Raw genomic sequence first — 16,227 nt, forward strand, 5'->3', positions numbered from 1 at the left:
ATAACTCCAAACAGTCAAGAAAATTAATTTAACTGTAAGACATGGTTTCGTTGTAGCTTGTGAAACAGGTAACTACTATGTAAAACATGAGTGTATCAAGTATAATTTCTTTCTCTCTTTTGCAAAATTTAATACTTTTGACAGTTGATCAGGTTTAAGGAGATTTGAAGGTATAAACAGAAAAGTATGAAAGTGAATAATCTTGCAGTTATGTTTCAGCCATCTGGCATAGAAAAAAAATACATATGCAATGACAAAACTGATTCACTTTGATCACATAGCTATCACCTTCTACAATATTGCCGTTAATGTGTGTGCTAACTAGTCCCTATTGAAAACAAAAGAGAAAAAAGACAACCTCCCACATCCCCCCACCCAAAATAAAAGGGTTACACTAACCTTACCACGAAAGAAAAAGAAAATAGTAACCTGTGACCCTGCAGAAAAGATCTGTTCCTCTTTCCTTCCTCACCCCCTAACACCTCCCCCAACCAAATATAAAACAGTGTCCAGAGTACCTCATGAATGTTTGTGAGTTTTGAGGATCTCCACTGGTTTTTATACACCTTGTTGAGTTCTTGCATAACTATGTGTGTTAGTACCTCCACAGGTGCCAGTGGTATGTTATTGGGTGTTTGAACACCTCATGGGTGTTGTAAAAAGTTCATGATTTGAAGGTTCATTGTTTGAATACCTCCATCGGCGTTGGCTTCATCCATGTGTTCTTGGTGATACCTCCGGGGGCTGGGGGGGGGGGGGGGATTTGGTTTGATGATAGTTTCCTGGGTATCAATGATATCTCCATGATGGGTGTTGAAGGTTTCTTACTGAGTATTTGCAATAAAGTTATGGAAGGTAAAAAGTATTATACTTTACTTGTTTTTATGTTTGTTTTTATAATCACAGATCATCAAAAAAAAGCAGAACAGATTAGAAAGTCTGATATATATATATATATTTATTACATATCAGATAATGTCATTTAAACCATGGAATGCAGTGAAACAATATCAAACATGCAAGACATAATGTTTGGCAATTGTTAGTACTATAAAGGCTTGTCTTGTCTATATTCTGTTCTCAGGATGTAGGTAATGCACAACTGAAAACAGATTGAAGCACTCAATAAATGATGATGAGTAAAGAGAAAAGATTTTACCTTTAAATTAATATATATTAATGCCAGCCCCAACCGCCCCCCCCCCCCCCACCGACCTCTTACATGCAAACCAAAACATTTAAAAGATTGTGACTATATAATGTGGTAACCTTGTTAAAAAAGCTAACTTCTTTCTTTTACTGTATCTCTCTTCCATAATACTATATATAAAGTCCAAAACTTTTATAGAATAATGTAAAAGTTAAAAGACTTGTTATTAATTGTATTGCAATTCCATTTATATTCCAAGTAAAATCAAAATGTACAGACATAGTTATAAACATGATATCTTTCACTTTACGAATAACACTTTACGAAGGCACTACTGATATCAGGCAATCTTTCAAGAGGTGTACTCCTCACCAATTAAATCTTTGGATCAAGATGTAACTCCCACGAGACCTCTGGATCAAAAATGTTTCAAATAAATCAAGAGAAATATTATTGCATTGGTTGTTGATAAACTGGTAGCTTTGTAGAAAGGAGTTCAACACATATTTAGTCATGAAAATTGGTTAAAATAATTAATTTTTTGTAACATAAACTGTTTCTCTAACATTTCTCAACTCTTATATCAAGGCAATGGCTTAAAACAAACCAATGCCAGTCTAATAATTTAAAAACTTTGATATGAAATAACTTTGTGACACATTTCAAAAGTCTTTTTAGTTAACCAGAAGCATTCTCAAGTCAGTTACATTTTGGTAAAATATGATGCTGGGCAGTGAAATAATTCCAAAAATATACACTTGGAACATAAAAGAGAGAAACTAAAAGTCTAGAAACAAAGTAATTATTTTATAATAATATTTTAAAGCACCAAGTTTAAAGATACCTCCAACTAATAGTTTACCAAACACCACAACTGAACCACATCATTAAAAGTCTCAAAACCAAATAAATAGATAAAAGGCATTTTCTGTTGCAATTCAACTGAAACTTGCCTTTCCTCCTCTGAAAACCTACAATAATACAGATAGTTACTAACCAATTGGAATGACCATACCTTTGTTAGTTAGACTGTTTCACTTTGTAGCCTAGAATCACCATGACTGGTTCATATTTGTAACACCAGCCCAGCCGATGAGACATTATCCCCACCCCCAGCAGTCATATTAATATCAGTACAAACCAATACCGGAGCCACGCAGATAGCTACTTCCCCTTCATCCCAACAAGACACAGGCCTGTCATTTCTGAAAGGCATCCTTTCACTTCCAGCCTCTTCGGAGATGGAGAATGATTCATCCATGATGATTCTAGACTTGGTGACGTCCACCTTGGAGGTTCCGCAGACGTACCTGTTTGCCGTCAGGGCCGCTTTGGCCGTTGCAGACATGGTGTTCTTCCAGCCGGAATCCTTGGCTGTCATAATCGCTTGGAATGCTAGAGTATGGACATGGAGTCTGGACAATCTCTTTTCCCCTTCGGCGTTTGGATCGTTTCTGAGAGAGTTGAACACAAACCTCATCTGGTCTAGAATTGTGGCTGTCCGGGGGTAAGGATCAGCTAGCAGACTCACATTCCCGTAATTCAGAAGACTGTAAAGGTTTGGGAGTTCCTGTTCGTTCATACCGATAGAGTTCGAATATGGAATTATGTACTGCAGTAGGTCACGGAGCATCTGTTCCTCGGCAAAGGACGCAAACTCAAAATGCGTCTTGATGTCTGGTGATAAGCCAACCATCAACTTCTGTAGTTCCAAAAGTCTGGATTGTCTCTCCTCTGTTGCAAGAAAGTTGGTTCATGGGGTGAAGTGAACATGTAAATCTATTCATCTTGACATATATAATAAAATAGAAAAACAAGACTAACAAAGTAAAATAGTAACTGTGTAAAAGTAAGTTGGCCTGACGTTTCGATCCTAGCAGGATCTTCTACAGATCGAGGCTAAATGAAGAGGGTATTTGTCATTTAGCCTCTGTAGAAGATCCTGCTAGGATCGAAACGTCAGGCCAACTTACTTTTTCACATTCTATTACACAGGCTCTCTAGTGGATAAGCAGTTTGCTAACAGTTTTATTTTATTTTAAAATAGTTACTGACATAACCTTAAGATCCAATTTAACTAAAAGTTTGACTCAGCATTAAGTCATGAATACAAATGCACGAACATGTATACTTGTTAATGAAGGAACTACTTTTGATTGTGTAGGGGTGAAGGGCAGGAGTTGGGGTTTAGGGGGGGAGGTGTTTGCTCACCAATTTTAACTTCACCTGCAGAGAATTACAGAAAATAAATTTGTAACTATAAATATACTACATTACTTCCAACTTTGGGGAGCCCTACATATAGACAGCAGATCTCTAGGTGGAACAAGTTTGGCAAGTGAGTATCCAGAATTACATTATCATGTAGCATGGTATCCAAAACACTCTCCAATGTCAGTTGTAATGTGACATGGCTGAATAAACTTCTAGAAACAAGAAATGCAGCTTTATTTTGAACAACTTGGAGAGTGAATACCAGCATTGGAATACCAGCAGTACTAAATGTACCATACATCACAAAAAACTCAAGGTTTTAAAAGCTACAGTAGAGAGGCCAGCTCAAACTCATACCAAAGTTATAACAGTAGATAGACCATGACTGCATAATATACAGGTACCAGCAACAGAGTTGGACAAGATAAGCTGGGTGATGATTAACTAAGACATCACGCAGTTGTGTGTGAAGACACAACCTTGCACTACAACAGAAGTAGAATCACATCTGCACAGGGAGTATGGGGACATAACATACTGAATAAGTAATACTCCTTGTTGAGACTAAAAGAAAGTATTTGACATAAATGAGTCAAAGTTGATAGTTGTAGATATCAAAGTACCGATAGTAAAGGGGGTGGTGGGGGGTGGAGAGGGGTTACCTTTTCTACCTTGCTATTGAAGGATGTGTACAAATTGAATCCAGTCTTCCCATCAATTTAAGGTGCTATTTACCTTCTCTAAATGGGAAATTATCCATCATCTGTAGTCCTCCGATGACAACTGCCTGTGGTTTGAATGCACCTAATTCCTCTCTAAACTCATCTAAAGATTCCAGCATCGGATTGGACGAGTCCGAGTGGACAATAAACCTACAGATAGAAGAAAACAAAAGAACATTTCATAATCAGGTAAAACCATGTTCACACAGGTCTGGGAACAATAATGTTTGAGGGGGGGGGGGAGAGATGTGGGGAGGGAGAGAGTAATATTATTTGGTTCATAAAATACGTAATGGTTTATACAAATGTTCTACTCTATATTCGATCATATTTCATTCACGAGTCACAGAGTGAAACACTTCTTGTGACAGACTTTTCATCATTTTACACCACTCATGGTTTAAAGCACAACTCTGCTTTTCTAGCAGCTCTCATGAGCGCATTTTGTCTGAGCACATCATACCAGCAGAAGGGTTAAACCCGTCATATGCCTTCTGTAATCTCGCTATACCAAACCAACATGATTGATACAGAGAGTATCATGTGAAGTAAGAGTAATGAAGCTCTTAACTTATACTGGTTGTTTACCAGTTGTTAGTAAATGTAATTCTCTTCACTATACGTACTCCATCTTACTTCTCTGATGCTCTTATATGTATCGCAATAACATGTGTAGCCTATATACCTTGAACCAGTAATTTAGTTGCACATTGTTCAAGGAAATGCAGATCAAGTGTTAAGGAAACAGTTCAACACAAGAAGCCTTCATGATGTTTCGATGAGTCTGGAGAAATTAATCTTTGATGTTTGGGTTGTAATAATATTACATTATGTTCTTCTTCTCAACAAATACATCCGATAGGCATGTACCCTTTGGTGTAATTTGGTGATTAACATAAACATTGGACCATTATATTTTCCGTCGAGATTTTGTTTTAAGATGCTAAGCTCTGTAAGGTACAAGGTCACTGTTCAGAGTATAGATTATTACAGATTTATTAATTCCACTATTTCCTACCTGTTAGCTCTTGGCGTCTTATATTTCCCCCAAACTTCTCCAGTTTTGTACTCCATTATTAAGTGTACATCATCCTTTTCCAGAGGAGTGCCGACAACTACGAAGTAAGAAACAGAAATATTAGAAAGCAGCATGTCTTAGTGATTCCTTGCCACATTTTATATGAAAACATTCAACAGTAACAATGCATAAACATTTTTTTTAAAAGTTTTGACCACAATTGAGTTTAAAAAGTAATGATAAAGGTTCTTACACTAATGTCCGTTGGACCAATGCTTCACTTTACGATTTAAGTTGCTTACAACTATTTCCAGCTTTTTTTACCTCTCTTCACCTCAAATGACCTTTGATCTCAACAATAACACAGGTTCTTGCACTTGCCAAGCATAATGAATGAGTTATTGTTTTTTTTAAGGTTTTTGTTTCTTTGACAAGATCTGCCAAAGTCAAGTGACTTTGACTTACAACGAAATGTTAGTGGTCTTTGCAATTGAAATGGTACAGTTGATCTACACACCAAGCATGCAGTTCCTCCAAGCTGTAACCTATGAGCCATTGTTAACACTGTTCACACTTTTCACTATCGGTTGACCTCAAGTGACCCTCACCTTAAAAGAAGCAGTAGGGTCATTCTGGTCACAACGCAAATTAGTTCAACCATCCTGTACTTTCTGAATCATCATGTTTACAAGCAGTGTATCATACACACAGAATGCACACATACACAACCATGCCACATCACCACCACAAACAGTAGATTCCTCCAACCTTCCACAAGTAATCAAAAAGTGTGTGGTTGTTTATTTTCTAAGTAGAAATAATTAACATTAAAAACACAGAATATCCATAGTTTGACATCTGGTCATCTGATTCACATCTCTCTTTACTTTATAGTATTAAATTGCATTAATAAAATAGATACAAAAATTTGATTTTTTTTTTTTGAAAGGGAGAAACAAATTTATAAATCATGGTTCAAAAATGGTCTCTCTCTCAAACTTTTTATTCATCCTCAGGCTTAGAGATAGTGTGTGTTCAAAGTCTTTGTTTAAATAAAACATACATGTATTTACTGTGTGCTACATTGTATCAATTAATAATTAATTAATAAAAACAAAGATAATCCACAATGGTGTGTTGAATCTGTATCTAATTATTATGTGGATTCATCAAGTTATTAACATACAGTATGATATGAAGATCAATAGTAAACATGTCAGAGTAATGAACAGAACCAAACAATATCTTTTTTTCTGCAATATTGCAGAACAATGCAACTTAAAACTGGCTAATTGAATCTCAATGACATCAACTGACGTACAAACAGTGAGACTTTCAACCTTTGCCTCTAATAATTCTTTCTTCATGTTTTATTTGTATTCTCCCTGAATTTGCCCAAAATTTGCATCTCATTGCATTTTGTTCTATGTCAGTAAACTTTTCAAAAAATAACCTTTCTGTACTGAAAGAGACAGAAATCACATCATGCAAGGCATAAGCAGGCAAGCAAATCAGTTCCTTCAAAACCCGGATGTTTCTTTCACTTCAATTGCTCTACTGTACATGCACATTCACCCTCATTTATTCATACCATGCGCAGTATGTTCCTACCCTTCAAATATATTTTTCGGTTCTGGCAGACAGAATTTTACCAGAGCACCTCAATAGTGTATGCCTGATATGCACATATCTCAAAGCAGTTTACTTCCTATGCCATCAACACAAGTTGGATTGATCTCTAATTTGTTTACGAGTTTGTGGTTGTCCCTCAGCCAGTAGAAACTTCATAGCTGAGTTCAAAGTACTGATATATGTCCGAAAAAACAAAACAATTGTTGTTGCAAAGATAAGGTGGTTCTGCTTGTTGCTCAGACTGTAAGGATAGTTTAAGAGTTGGACTGTCCATATTGTTTGAACATCTCAGACCCTCCAAATAACCTTCAAAAATCAGAATTGAGAGCAAAATGTTCCAATTTGAATACTAACTCTGTACATTGCCACTCTAGGTTATTAACCTAGTCTTTACTAACCTGATTAACATCTGAGAAATTTTCTCTGGAATACAAGCTAAACTTCATGCATGACACCCATGTGGAACAAAATGATCATTTCAAATTGAGCTATATAGAAGTCATCAAAAAGCCACCCCCCCCTCTCCATACCCCCTATGCGGTTCCAGCAGATTTTCTTGCTCTCTTAATTGTATCCTTTGTGGTTCAGAAAATTTATTTAAATTTAGCCATTCACCTTTCACCCCTTCCTGGAGTTGACCCCTTAATTTCTGGGACATGCGACCGCCTAGTAGTACCTCACAGCCCTCCTTGGCTAATCTGTTGGCCATAGCTGGGGCATTACCACCGATGTACCACGCTGCACTGGGTTTCTTCTCCACCAATTTTAAAACATCTTCAAACAGGGCTTTGTCATGCAGGTATCTCCTTAAACATAAAAAGAATAACATGTTCAGAGTGAAAGTACAGTAGTCTCAGTGAGCTGTGTTACAAATCTATGTCACTAACTACACAATGTAAATTATACAATCTACCATTGAAATCCCATGTCACCTATTACTGCACTTCAAAACCGTGACAGTCCAGTTTTAAGCCTAAACTTAAGGATCCTGGAAACCGTGCTGTTAGATCTCAGTGCAATATTGAGTCATATTGGGTTTGTATTGGGCAATAGCCTAAAGACCCTTTCACACTTTCCCAGATCATGTGACGTACAGTTTGGAATGAACCTTAGCGCAATGCGATTCAGCAGTTTCAGTGACCTGGAAAGGCAAAGATGCGTGAAACTATGTATCCAGAACGAGTTGTAACTGGTCCAGTATGCGTTTCCATGACGTGCTAAGGATTATTATGAATTTAGCATCCTGGGTCTACTTCGTGTAGGTGCAGATAACTAACAGATGGCTACAGCTTACTACGACTCTCTTACGGTTTGATGTGGTTCCACTTCCGCTTACTACATGGGCAGTTACTGTCCCCTTTGGATTATTAAGGCTGGGTACTGTACGTGGTATAAAATGGTCATTTAATGCAGTCATTCATTTCTCCCCCCCCCCCACACCCTCATGTTTCATACATTAAAGGACCTCTGGAAACCTCGCCAGTGGTAAAGTTCGTATATATATATACCCTCTAAACGTTGTCACATTTTCCCGTGGGGGCCAAAACTTTGTCAACCTCTCAGTGATCAGGGACCAAGGTTTTTTTCGAAAAACGTTTTACGTGCAAAGTCAATGGGTGATAAATTGGCAAAGTTAACTTGCTTGACAAGCCCCTTGCCCCTGTAAAATAAAGGAATTATCCCGGTGAGGGGGGTTGTGATAAATTTCGTATATACCCTCTAAACGTTGTATGAATTTGGAGGCGAAAGGATGTCGCGTTTTCCCATGGGGGCCAAAACTTTGTCAACCTCTCAGTGATCATGGACTTAGGTTTTTTATTAGATTAGTTATACGTGCTGTCAATGAGAGATTTTGGACACAGTCGAGATTTGTGTAGGCTACTACTGCTTGAGATTTAGCCTCTGTTAGCGCTATAGCCCCTACTGAACTTATAACTAATCACGTTGTTAGGGTAAGTGGACTATTTGGGCCTACATATGGACTATCTGGACCTACGATACCATACTGGCCTATGCCACGGTTTAGTAACCATAGATATAGGGCTGGTAGTTGGCCTAATCAAAAGAATTGTGCGTTAAAAGTTTGGACTGAGGCTGTACTATACCGTTAGGCCTACATTACATGAAACTCACTCTCCTGCGGCACCCTTAGAAAAGAAAAATGCAAAGGTCTCAGAGAGTTCCTTCTTCCCTTCAATCGATCCATAATGTTTGACTTCTGGAGGAGGTTCGATGTTTAATTCCTCTAGGAGAGGAACGGCATCAATAACTCCATCTAGACAAGCCCCTAATCCTATTGCAACACGGGGACGTGGATGCAACTTTGCTTTATGTTCAGCTTTTCGAAGGCTATTGAGCACGCTATCAAGTTGCCCTCGCAATTCGGTATCTTGATTTCTCTTGAAGTAAATGGCAATAAAAAGGATGACCATTGACAAAATGCTGCCGTATTTAAATAGAGACATTCTGCTTTCTGTGTCCTTTGGTAGGCAGAAAATTAAGTCTGTTCTTATTCCGGTACCTCACAGAAAATTACAACGCTGCCAGTATAGTAACAGACTTGTACTTCGTGTACGTCTGCAATGGTTTGGATTTTTTTGTAAACAACAGTGTTTGCACACATAGCATTACACTGTACGCAGCAATATATGCTGAGTCATGGCAGAAGTCTTGTGTCCAGCTGGATCTCGGTAGTTTCGGGGGCGCCATTATGTCGACCCTGGAAAGGATCGACATCGGTGCATTTATAGGGTGATATCTAGTATACTGGCCACCTGGCAGACTTCATTACGTAACGATGTCTAAATGTTGCCAAGTGATAGAAAAGACGTTTTCAGAGTGACAATTGGACACTGCTACAAAGTTAATTGCACTCTGCCTCAACATGATCCTCCTATACAGGTTAACCCACCCCCCATCAAATGATTATAAAATGCCTGGTGTCTGAAAGAATTGTAAGGATAATGACCCAGATCTCCCGCTGTAATTCAATCTTGTGATAAACTGCTGCAGTTTCCCTAAGCCAATTGCCTTTACGATTACCACGTAAAGGAATGTGTTTATTTCTGATCAAGCAAGAGCAAGGTTGGGGCTGTTGGATTTGGGGACTGTTGGAGTTGGGATCACCATAATAGAATCTTCAGGTCTCATATTGCAATCCTCTCTTAATGGCAGTGTAACTGTCCCTGTGATTAAACATAAGTATTTTCTCTGATTCAGTACAAGTACCACTATTTTATTTAATATACTTTTTGTGAAAGAGAACAGTTAAGCGGTAAATATTAAGAAATCCCATGGGGTATGTCAATAACATTTTGCAACTGACACCACAGGAGCTGAGTCAGACATGTAGGTGGCTCCTCTGCCAGTTCTTCATTTCTCCCTCAATCTCACCTTCCTGAAGCCCACCCCACCCTCCCCAGGTGTGTCAATCCATAGTCAGTTACGCGTGGCAGAATTTATACATTAAAACATACATGCACGCACCCACACACGTATAAACACACACATACCCACACTTAATACCTTATGGGGAACACCTTGTGAGGAACAGCAATGAGCGTGAGGATACCTTAGGGGTAACGGTGAGGATGAAGATACCTTGTGAGGAACAATGGTGGCTAGCATACACATTAGTGTTTTAATTATTCCTTAATTAATTGGACAGTTAATTAAATAAATGACACTTTTAAGGATCGTGTTGTATTGTGTGGTGTTGTTTAATCCTGATTTGCTGTAGCTCAACTGAATATACAAGAAAGGGTTTTAAGCTGTTCCATGAACAAAACATATGATGATTGTGGTGTAAACAAAAACTAATTAAGTTCAAGGTTACACTACATCTCTTGCTTTATAATACGGATCGGGGAACGAAAACCATAAGAATCTAAACAAATAAAGGTATAAAAGTTAGGAGCTACCAGGTAAGCTAGGATATATTGATCCCTTCAAGTAAATGAGATTAACCTTTACTGTGTAGCCTGGAAGGAGATTACCTAATTACTATCACACGCAACTGTATATTGTTGAATCATGTTTCTTGTGTTATTGTTACCATTTGCATTCTAGGACCTAAATATTATTTGAGTACCAGTGTAGCTTGTGGGGTACAGAACTTAAATGTGATATAAATGCACCTTAATGCATCCTTGTTGCAGCCTAAAGTAGATGCCTTCATTGCTATTAGAAGCCAACAATAACTTCGACAGTTGCTGTATACTGGATAATGAAAATTCACCAATTGATGCTGGCCATGTTGTATGAGTGCCAGGATACCTTGTGGCGTACAGAAAGTGAAATAAAACTTCAATTTGCAATTTGGCTCAAAAGAACTAAATCCTTCTACCTAGCAAACAATGGAAATTTTTGAATTCATCTAATTGACAGTAGTAATCTGTACAGTAAATTTATTAATTTCATTGTAGGACAGAAGATTATATGGGTACAAGTGTAGCTTGTGAGGTACAAAATTAAAATGTGATATAAGTATACCTTAATGCATCTAAGTGGCAGCCTAAAGTAGATGCCTTTGTTTCTATTAGAAGTTATAAACAATAACTTTGACCTTGGTTTTATACTGGAATATGAAAATTCACCTATTGATGCTGTATTCTGGTCATGTTGTATGAGTGCCAGGATACCTTGTGGGGTACAGACAGTTAAATTTAATTAAAATTTGTCTCTCAAGAACTTAACAAGAACTAAATCCTTCTACCTATCAAACAATGGATGTTTCTTGATATGAATTCATCGATTGACAGTGGTTATCTGTACAGTAAAATTTTATTCGCATTGTAGGATTTAAGATTATATGAGTACAAGTGTACCTTGTGGGGTACAGAACTTAAATGTAATATAAATATACCTTAATGCATCTAAATGGCAGCCTAAAGTAGATGTCTCCATTGCTATGAGCAGCCAACAATATTTTTTACAGTGCTTTATATGGTGGATAATAAATATTAACTTGTTGATACTGTACTCTGGTTATGTGGTATGAGTGCCAGGATACCTTGTGGGGTACAGAGAGTTAAATTAAATTAATATTTGTCTCTCAAGAACTAATAACAAAACCTTAATCCTTCTACCTAGCAAACAATGGAAATTCTTCAATATCAATTCAAAGAATTTACCATGGTTATCTCTACAGTAAAACTTTTATTCGCATTGTAGGACTAAAGATTATATGAGTACAAGTGTAGCTTGTGGGGTACAGAACTTAAATGTAATATAAATATACCTTAATGCATCTAAATGGCAACCTAAAGTAGATGCCTTCATTGCTATGAGTAGCCAACAATAATTTTTACAGTGCTTTATATACTGGATAATAAATATGAACTTGCTGATACTGTACTCTGGTCATGTGGTATGAGTGCCAGGATACCTTGTGGGGTACAGACAGTTAATTCACAATTTGTCGTACTGTACTCTGGTCATGTGGTATGAGTGCCAATATACCTTGTGGGGTACAGACAGTTAAATTACAATTTGTCTCTCAAGAACTAAACAAGAACTAAATCATTCTACCTAGTAAACAATGGATATTCCTTGATATGTATTCATCAAATTGACAGCGATAATCTATACAGAAAAATACTTATCATTCGCATTGTAGGACCTAATATTATATGAGTACCAGCGTAGCTTGTGGGGTACAGAACTTAAATGTGATATAAATACACCTTAATGCATCTAAGTGGCAGCTAGAATAGATGCCTCCATTGAAGAGCCAAACAATAACTTTGACCCTGGTTTTATACTGTAATATGAAAATTCACCTATTGATGCTGTATTCTGGTCATGTTGTATGAGTGCCAGGATACCTTGTGGGGTACAAACAGTTAAATTTAATTAAAATTTGTCTCTCAAGAACTTAATTAGAACTAAATCCATCTACCTAGCAAACAATGGAAATCCTTCAATATGAATTCAATGAATTTACCATGGATATCTAGTAAATTGATAATTTGCATCAAAGGACTTAAGATTATATGAGTACCAGTGTAGTTTGTGGGGTACAGAACTTTGATGTGATATAAATATACAATAATGCATCTAAGTGGCAGCCTAAAGTAGATGCCTTCATTGCTATTAGAAGCCAACAATAACTTTGACCTTGGTTTTATACTGTAATATGAAAATTCACCTATTGATGCTGTATTCTGGTCATGTTGTATGAGTGCCAGGATACCTTGTGGGGTACAAACAGTTAAATTTAATTAAAATTTGTCTCTCAAGAACTTAATTAGAACTAAATCCATCTACCTAGCAAACAATGGAAATCCTTCAATATGAATTCAAAGAATTTACCATGGATATCTAATTAATTGATAATTTGCATCAAAGGACTTAAGATTATATGAGTACCAGTGTAGCTTGTGGGGTACAGAACTTTGATGTGATATAAATATACAATAATGCATCTAAGTGGCAGCCTAAAGTAGATGCCTTCATTGCTATTAGAAGCCAACAATAACTTTGACCTTGGTTTTATACTGTAATATGAAATTCACCTATTGATGCTGTATTCTGGTCATGTTGTATGAGTGCCAGGATACCTTGTGGGGTACAGACGCTTACAATTTGTCTCTCAAGAACTTAATTAGAACTAAATCCATCTACCTAGCAAACAATGGAAATCCTTCAATATGAATTCAAAGAAGTTACCATGGATATCTGTATAGTAAATTGATAATTTGCATCAAAGGACTTAAGATTATATGAGTACCAGTGTAGCTTGTGGGGTACAGAACTTTGATGTGATATAAATATACAATAATGCATCTAAGTGGCAGCCTAAAGTAGATGCCTTCATTGCTATTAGAAGTTAAACAATAACTTTGAAATTGGTTTTATACTGGAATATGAAATTTCACCTATTGATACTGTATTCTGGTAATGTGGTATAAGTGCCAGGATACCTTGTGGGGTACAGACAGTTAAATTACAATTTGTCTCTCAAGAACTAAACAAGAACTAAATCCTTCTACCTAGCAAACAATGGATATTCCTTGATATGAATTCAGCAAATTGACAGCGATAATCTATACAGAAAAATACTTATCATTCGCATTGTAGGACCTAATATTATATGAGTACCAGTGTAGCTTGTGCGGTACAGAACTTAAAAGTGATATAAATACACCTTAATGCATCTAAGTGGCAGCTAGAATAGATACCTCCATTGAGAAGCCAAACGATAACTTTGACCCTGGTTTAATACTGTAATATGAAAGTTCACCTATTGATGCTGTATTCTGGTCATGTGGTATGAGTACCAGGATACCTTGTGGGGTACAGACAGTTAAATTTAATTAAAATTTGTCTCTCAAGAACTTAAAAAGAACTAAATCCTTCTACCTAGCAAACAATGGATATTCCTTGATATGAATTCATCAATTGACCGTGGTAATCTGTACAGCAAAATTTTTATTCGCATTGTAGGACTTAAGATTATATGAGTACAAGTGTAGCTTGTGGGGTACAGAACTTAAATGTAATATAAACATAACTTATGCATCTAAATGGCAACCTAAAGTAGATGCCTTCATTGCTATGAGTAGCCAACAATATTTTTTACAGTGCTTTATATACTGGTAATAAATATTAACTTGTTGAAACTGTACTCTGGTCTTGTTGTATGAGTGCCAGGATACCTTGTGGGGTACAGACAGTTCAATTACAATTTGTCGTACTGTACTCTGGTCATGTGGTATGAGTGTCAGGATACCTTGAGGGGTACAGACAGTTCAATTACAATTTGTCTCTCAAGAACTTAAAAAGAAGTAAATCCATCTACCTAGCAAACAATGAAAATTCTTCAATATAAATTCATCTCATTGACAGCGATAATCCATACAGAAAAATACTTATTATTCGCATTGTAGGACATAATATTATATGAGTACCAGTGTAGCTTGTGGGGTACAAAACTTAAATGTGATATAAATATACCTTAATGCATCTAAGTGGCAGCTAGAGTAGATGCCTTCATTGCTATTAGAAGCCAAACAATAACTTTGACCCTGGTTTTATACTGGAATATGAAAATTCACCTATTGATGCTGTATTCTGGTCATGTTGTATGAGTGCCAGAATACCTTGTGGGGTACAGACAGTTATATTAAATTAAAATTTGTCTCTCAAGAACTTAACAAGAGCTAAATCCTTCTACCTAGCCAAAAATATACCTTAATGCATCTATGCAGGCAGTCTAAAGTAGATGTCTTCAGTGCTATGAATAGCCAACAATAACTTTGACAATGCTTTATATACTGGATAATGAAAATTCACCTATTGATGCTGTATTCTGGTCATGTGGTATGAGTACCAGGATACCTTGTGGGGTACTGACATTGAAATTAAATTACAATATGTCTTTCAAGAACTTAATAAGAACTAAATTCATCTACCTAGCAAACAATGGAAATTCTTCAATATAAATTCATCTGATTGACAGAGATAATCTATACAAAAAAATACTCATCATTCGCATTTAAAGACCTAATATTATATGAGTACCAGTGTAGCTTGTGGGGTACAGAACTTAAATGTGTTATCAATACATCTTAGTGGCAGCTAGAGTAGATTCCTCCATTGCTATTAGAAGCCAAACAATAACTTTGACCCTGGTTTCCCAGACGAATTTAAGGCAGGAAAACCCTGGAATTCCCTGGAATATAAGCCAGGAAAAGCCTGGATTTAACCCAGGGAAATCCAGGGAAATTCCTGGGTTTGAAAATGGTAATTCGGACAGGAAAAGCCCGGTAAAGCCTGGTTTATATAACTCATTTAGAGCCAGGTAAAGGCCGGACAAGCCTGGATGGTTAACCCAGGTTTACCCCGGAAAAGCCAGGTCTCTATTGTGTGAGTGAAGAGCCAGGTAAAGGCCGGACAAGCCTGGATGGTTAACCCAGGTTTACCCCGGAAAAGCCAGGTCTCTAGTGTGTGAGTGAAGAGCCAGGAAAAACCAGGAAAAGCCTGGTATGCACACCCAGGATTACCCAGGAAAAGCCAGGTCCCTGTTTATATCAGTGAGGAGCCAGGAAAAGCCAGGTATACATACCCAGGATTACCCCGGAAAAGCCAGGTGTCCATGCTTACCCTATATAAATTATCTTGCTGGCTAGTTGGCAGTTACTTTTAGCTTATAGGAGGTTTAAGTGTGTTTGTGGTATAGGAAATTTTCATAACTTAAAATCATGAATTATATGTAAGGGTGTTAGCCACTGAAAATAAATGTTTGTTCTTGATCAGAGAACTCTGGGTTTGGTGTGATGACCAAACACAGAACAAGACACATAAAAATGGAACACTCAACTGGATTGGATCAAAATAAATTATAATTATGAATAACAAACAATATACAGCTGATCTGGGCCCAGTCAAAGAATTAAATCAAATGACTTAGAGTCGTGAGGTGCACCCAAATGTTAAAGTAAATACACTTAATTTATAAATCTGTTCTGGTGAGTTGGCGTGCTGGTGAC

The 16,227-nt window shown here is 37.0% G+C and overlaps 1 protein-coding gene and 1 long non-coding RNA gene across 2 annotated transcripts; one reads left to right on the forward strand and one right to left on the reverse strand.

The window, feature by feature from the left end:
- Positions 1-938: 938 nt before the first annotated feature.
- Positions 939-9,391, reverse strand: LOC139970422 (ADP-dependent glucokinase-like). Its single transcript, XM_071976077.1, has 5 exons — positions 8,870-9,391; positions 7,352-7,542; positions 5,105-5,201; positions 4,100-4,236; positions 939-2,884 (listed from the first exon to the last, which is right to left on the reverse strand). Exons 1-5 carry the CDS (start codon positions 9,199-9,201, stop codon positions 2,217-2,219), a joined length of 1,425 nt encoding a protein of 474 aa, XP_071832178.1. The 5' UTR covers positions 9,202-9,391; the 3' UTR covers positions 939-2,216.
- A 5,975-nt stretch (positions 9,392-15,366) lies between these two features.
- Positions 15,367-15,779, forward strand: LOC139971558 (uncharacterized). Its single transcript, XR_011794420.1, has 2 exons — positions 15,367-15,539; positions 15,621-15,779. It is a non-coding gene; the product is annotated as an uncharacterized lncRNA (long non-coding RNA).
- Positions 15,780-16,227: the final 448 nt, after the last annotated feature.

Source organism: Apostichopus japonicus, chromosome 8, assembly GCF_037975245.1.
Source record: "Apostichopus japonicus isolate 1M-3 chromosome 8, ASM3797524v1, whole genome shotgun sequence".
Classification (NCBI taxonomy): domain Eukaryota; kingdom Metazoa; phylum Echinodermata; class Holothuroidea; order Aspidochirotida; family Stichopodidae; genus Apostichopus; species Apostichopus japonicus.

What these genes read in the sequence shown, in the direction of transcription:
- LOC139970422 (XM_071976077.1), bottom strand. Translation starts at nt 9,201, where the DNA reads ATGTCTCTATTTAAATACGGCAGCATTTTGTCAATGGTCATCCTTTTT. An exon ending in ACTCCAGGAAGGGGTGAAAG is followed by an intron (nt 5,202 to 7,351) that starts GTGAATGGCTAA and finishes CTTACTTCGTAG; the next exon opens with TTGTCGGCACTCCTCTGGAA. An exon ending in AAGACGCCAAGAGCTAACAG is followed by an intron (nt 4,237 to 5,104) that starts GTAGGAAATAGT and finishes TTCTATCTGTAG; the next exon opens with GTTTATTGTCCACTCGGACT.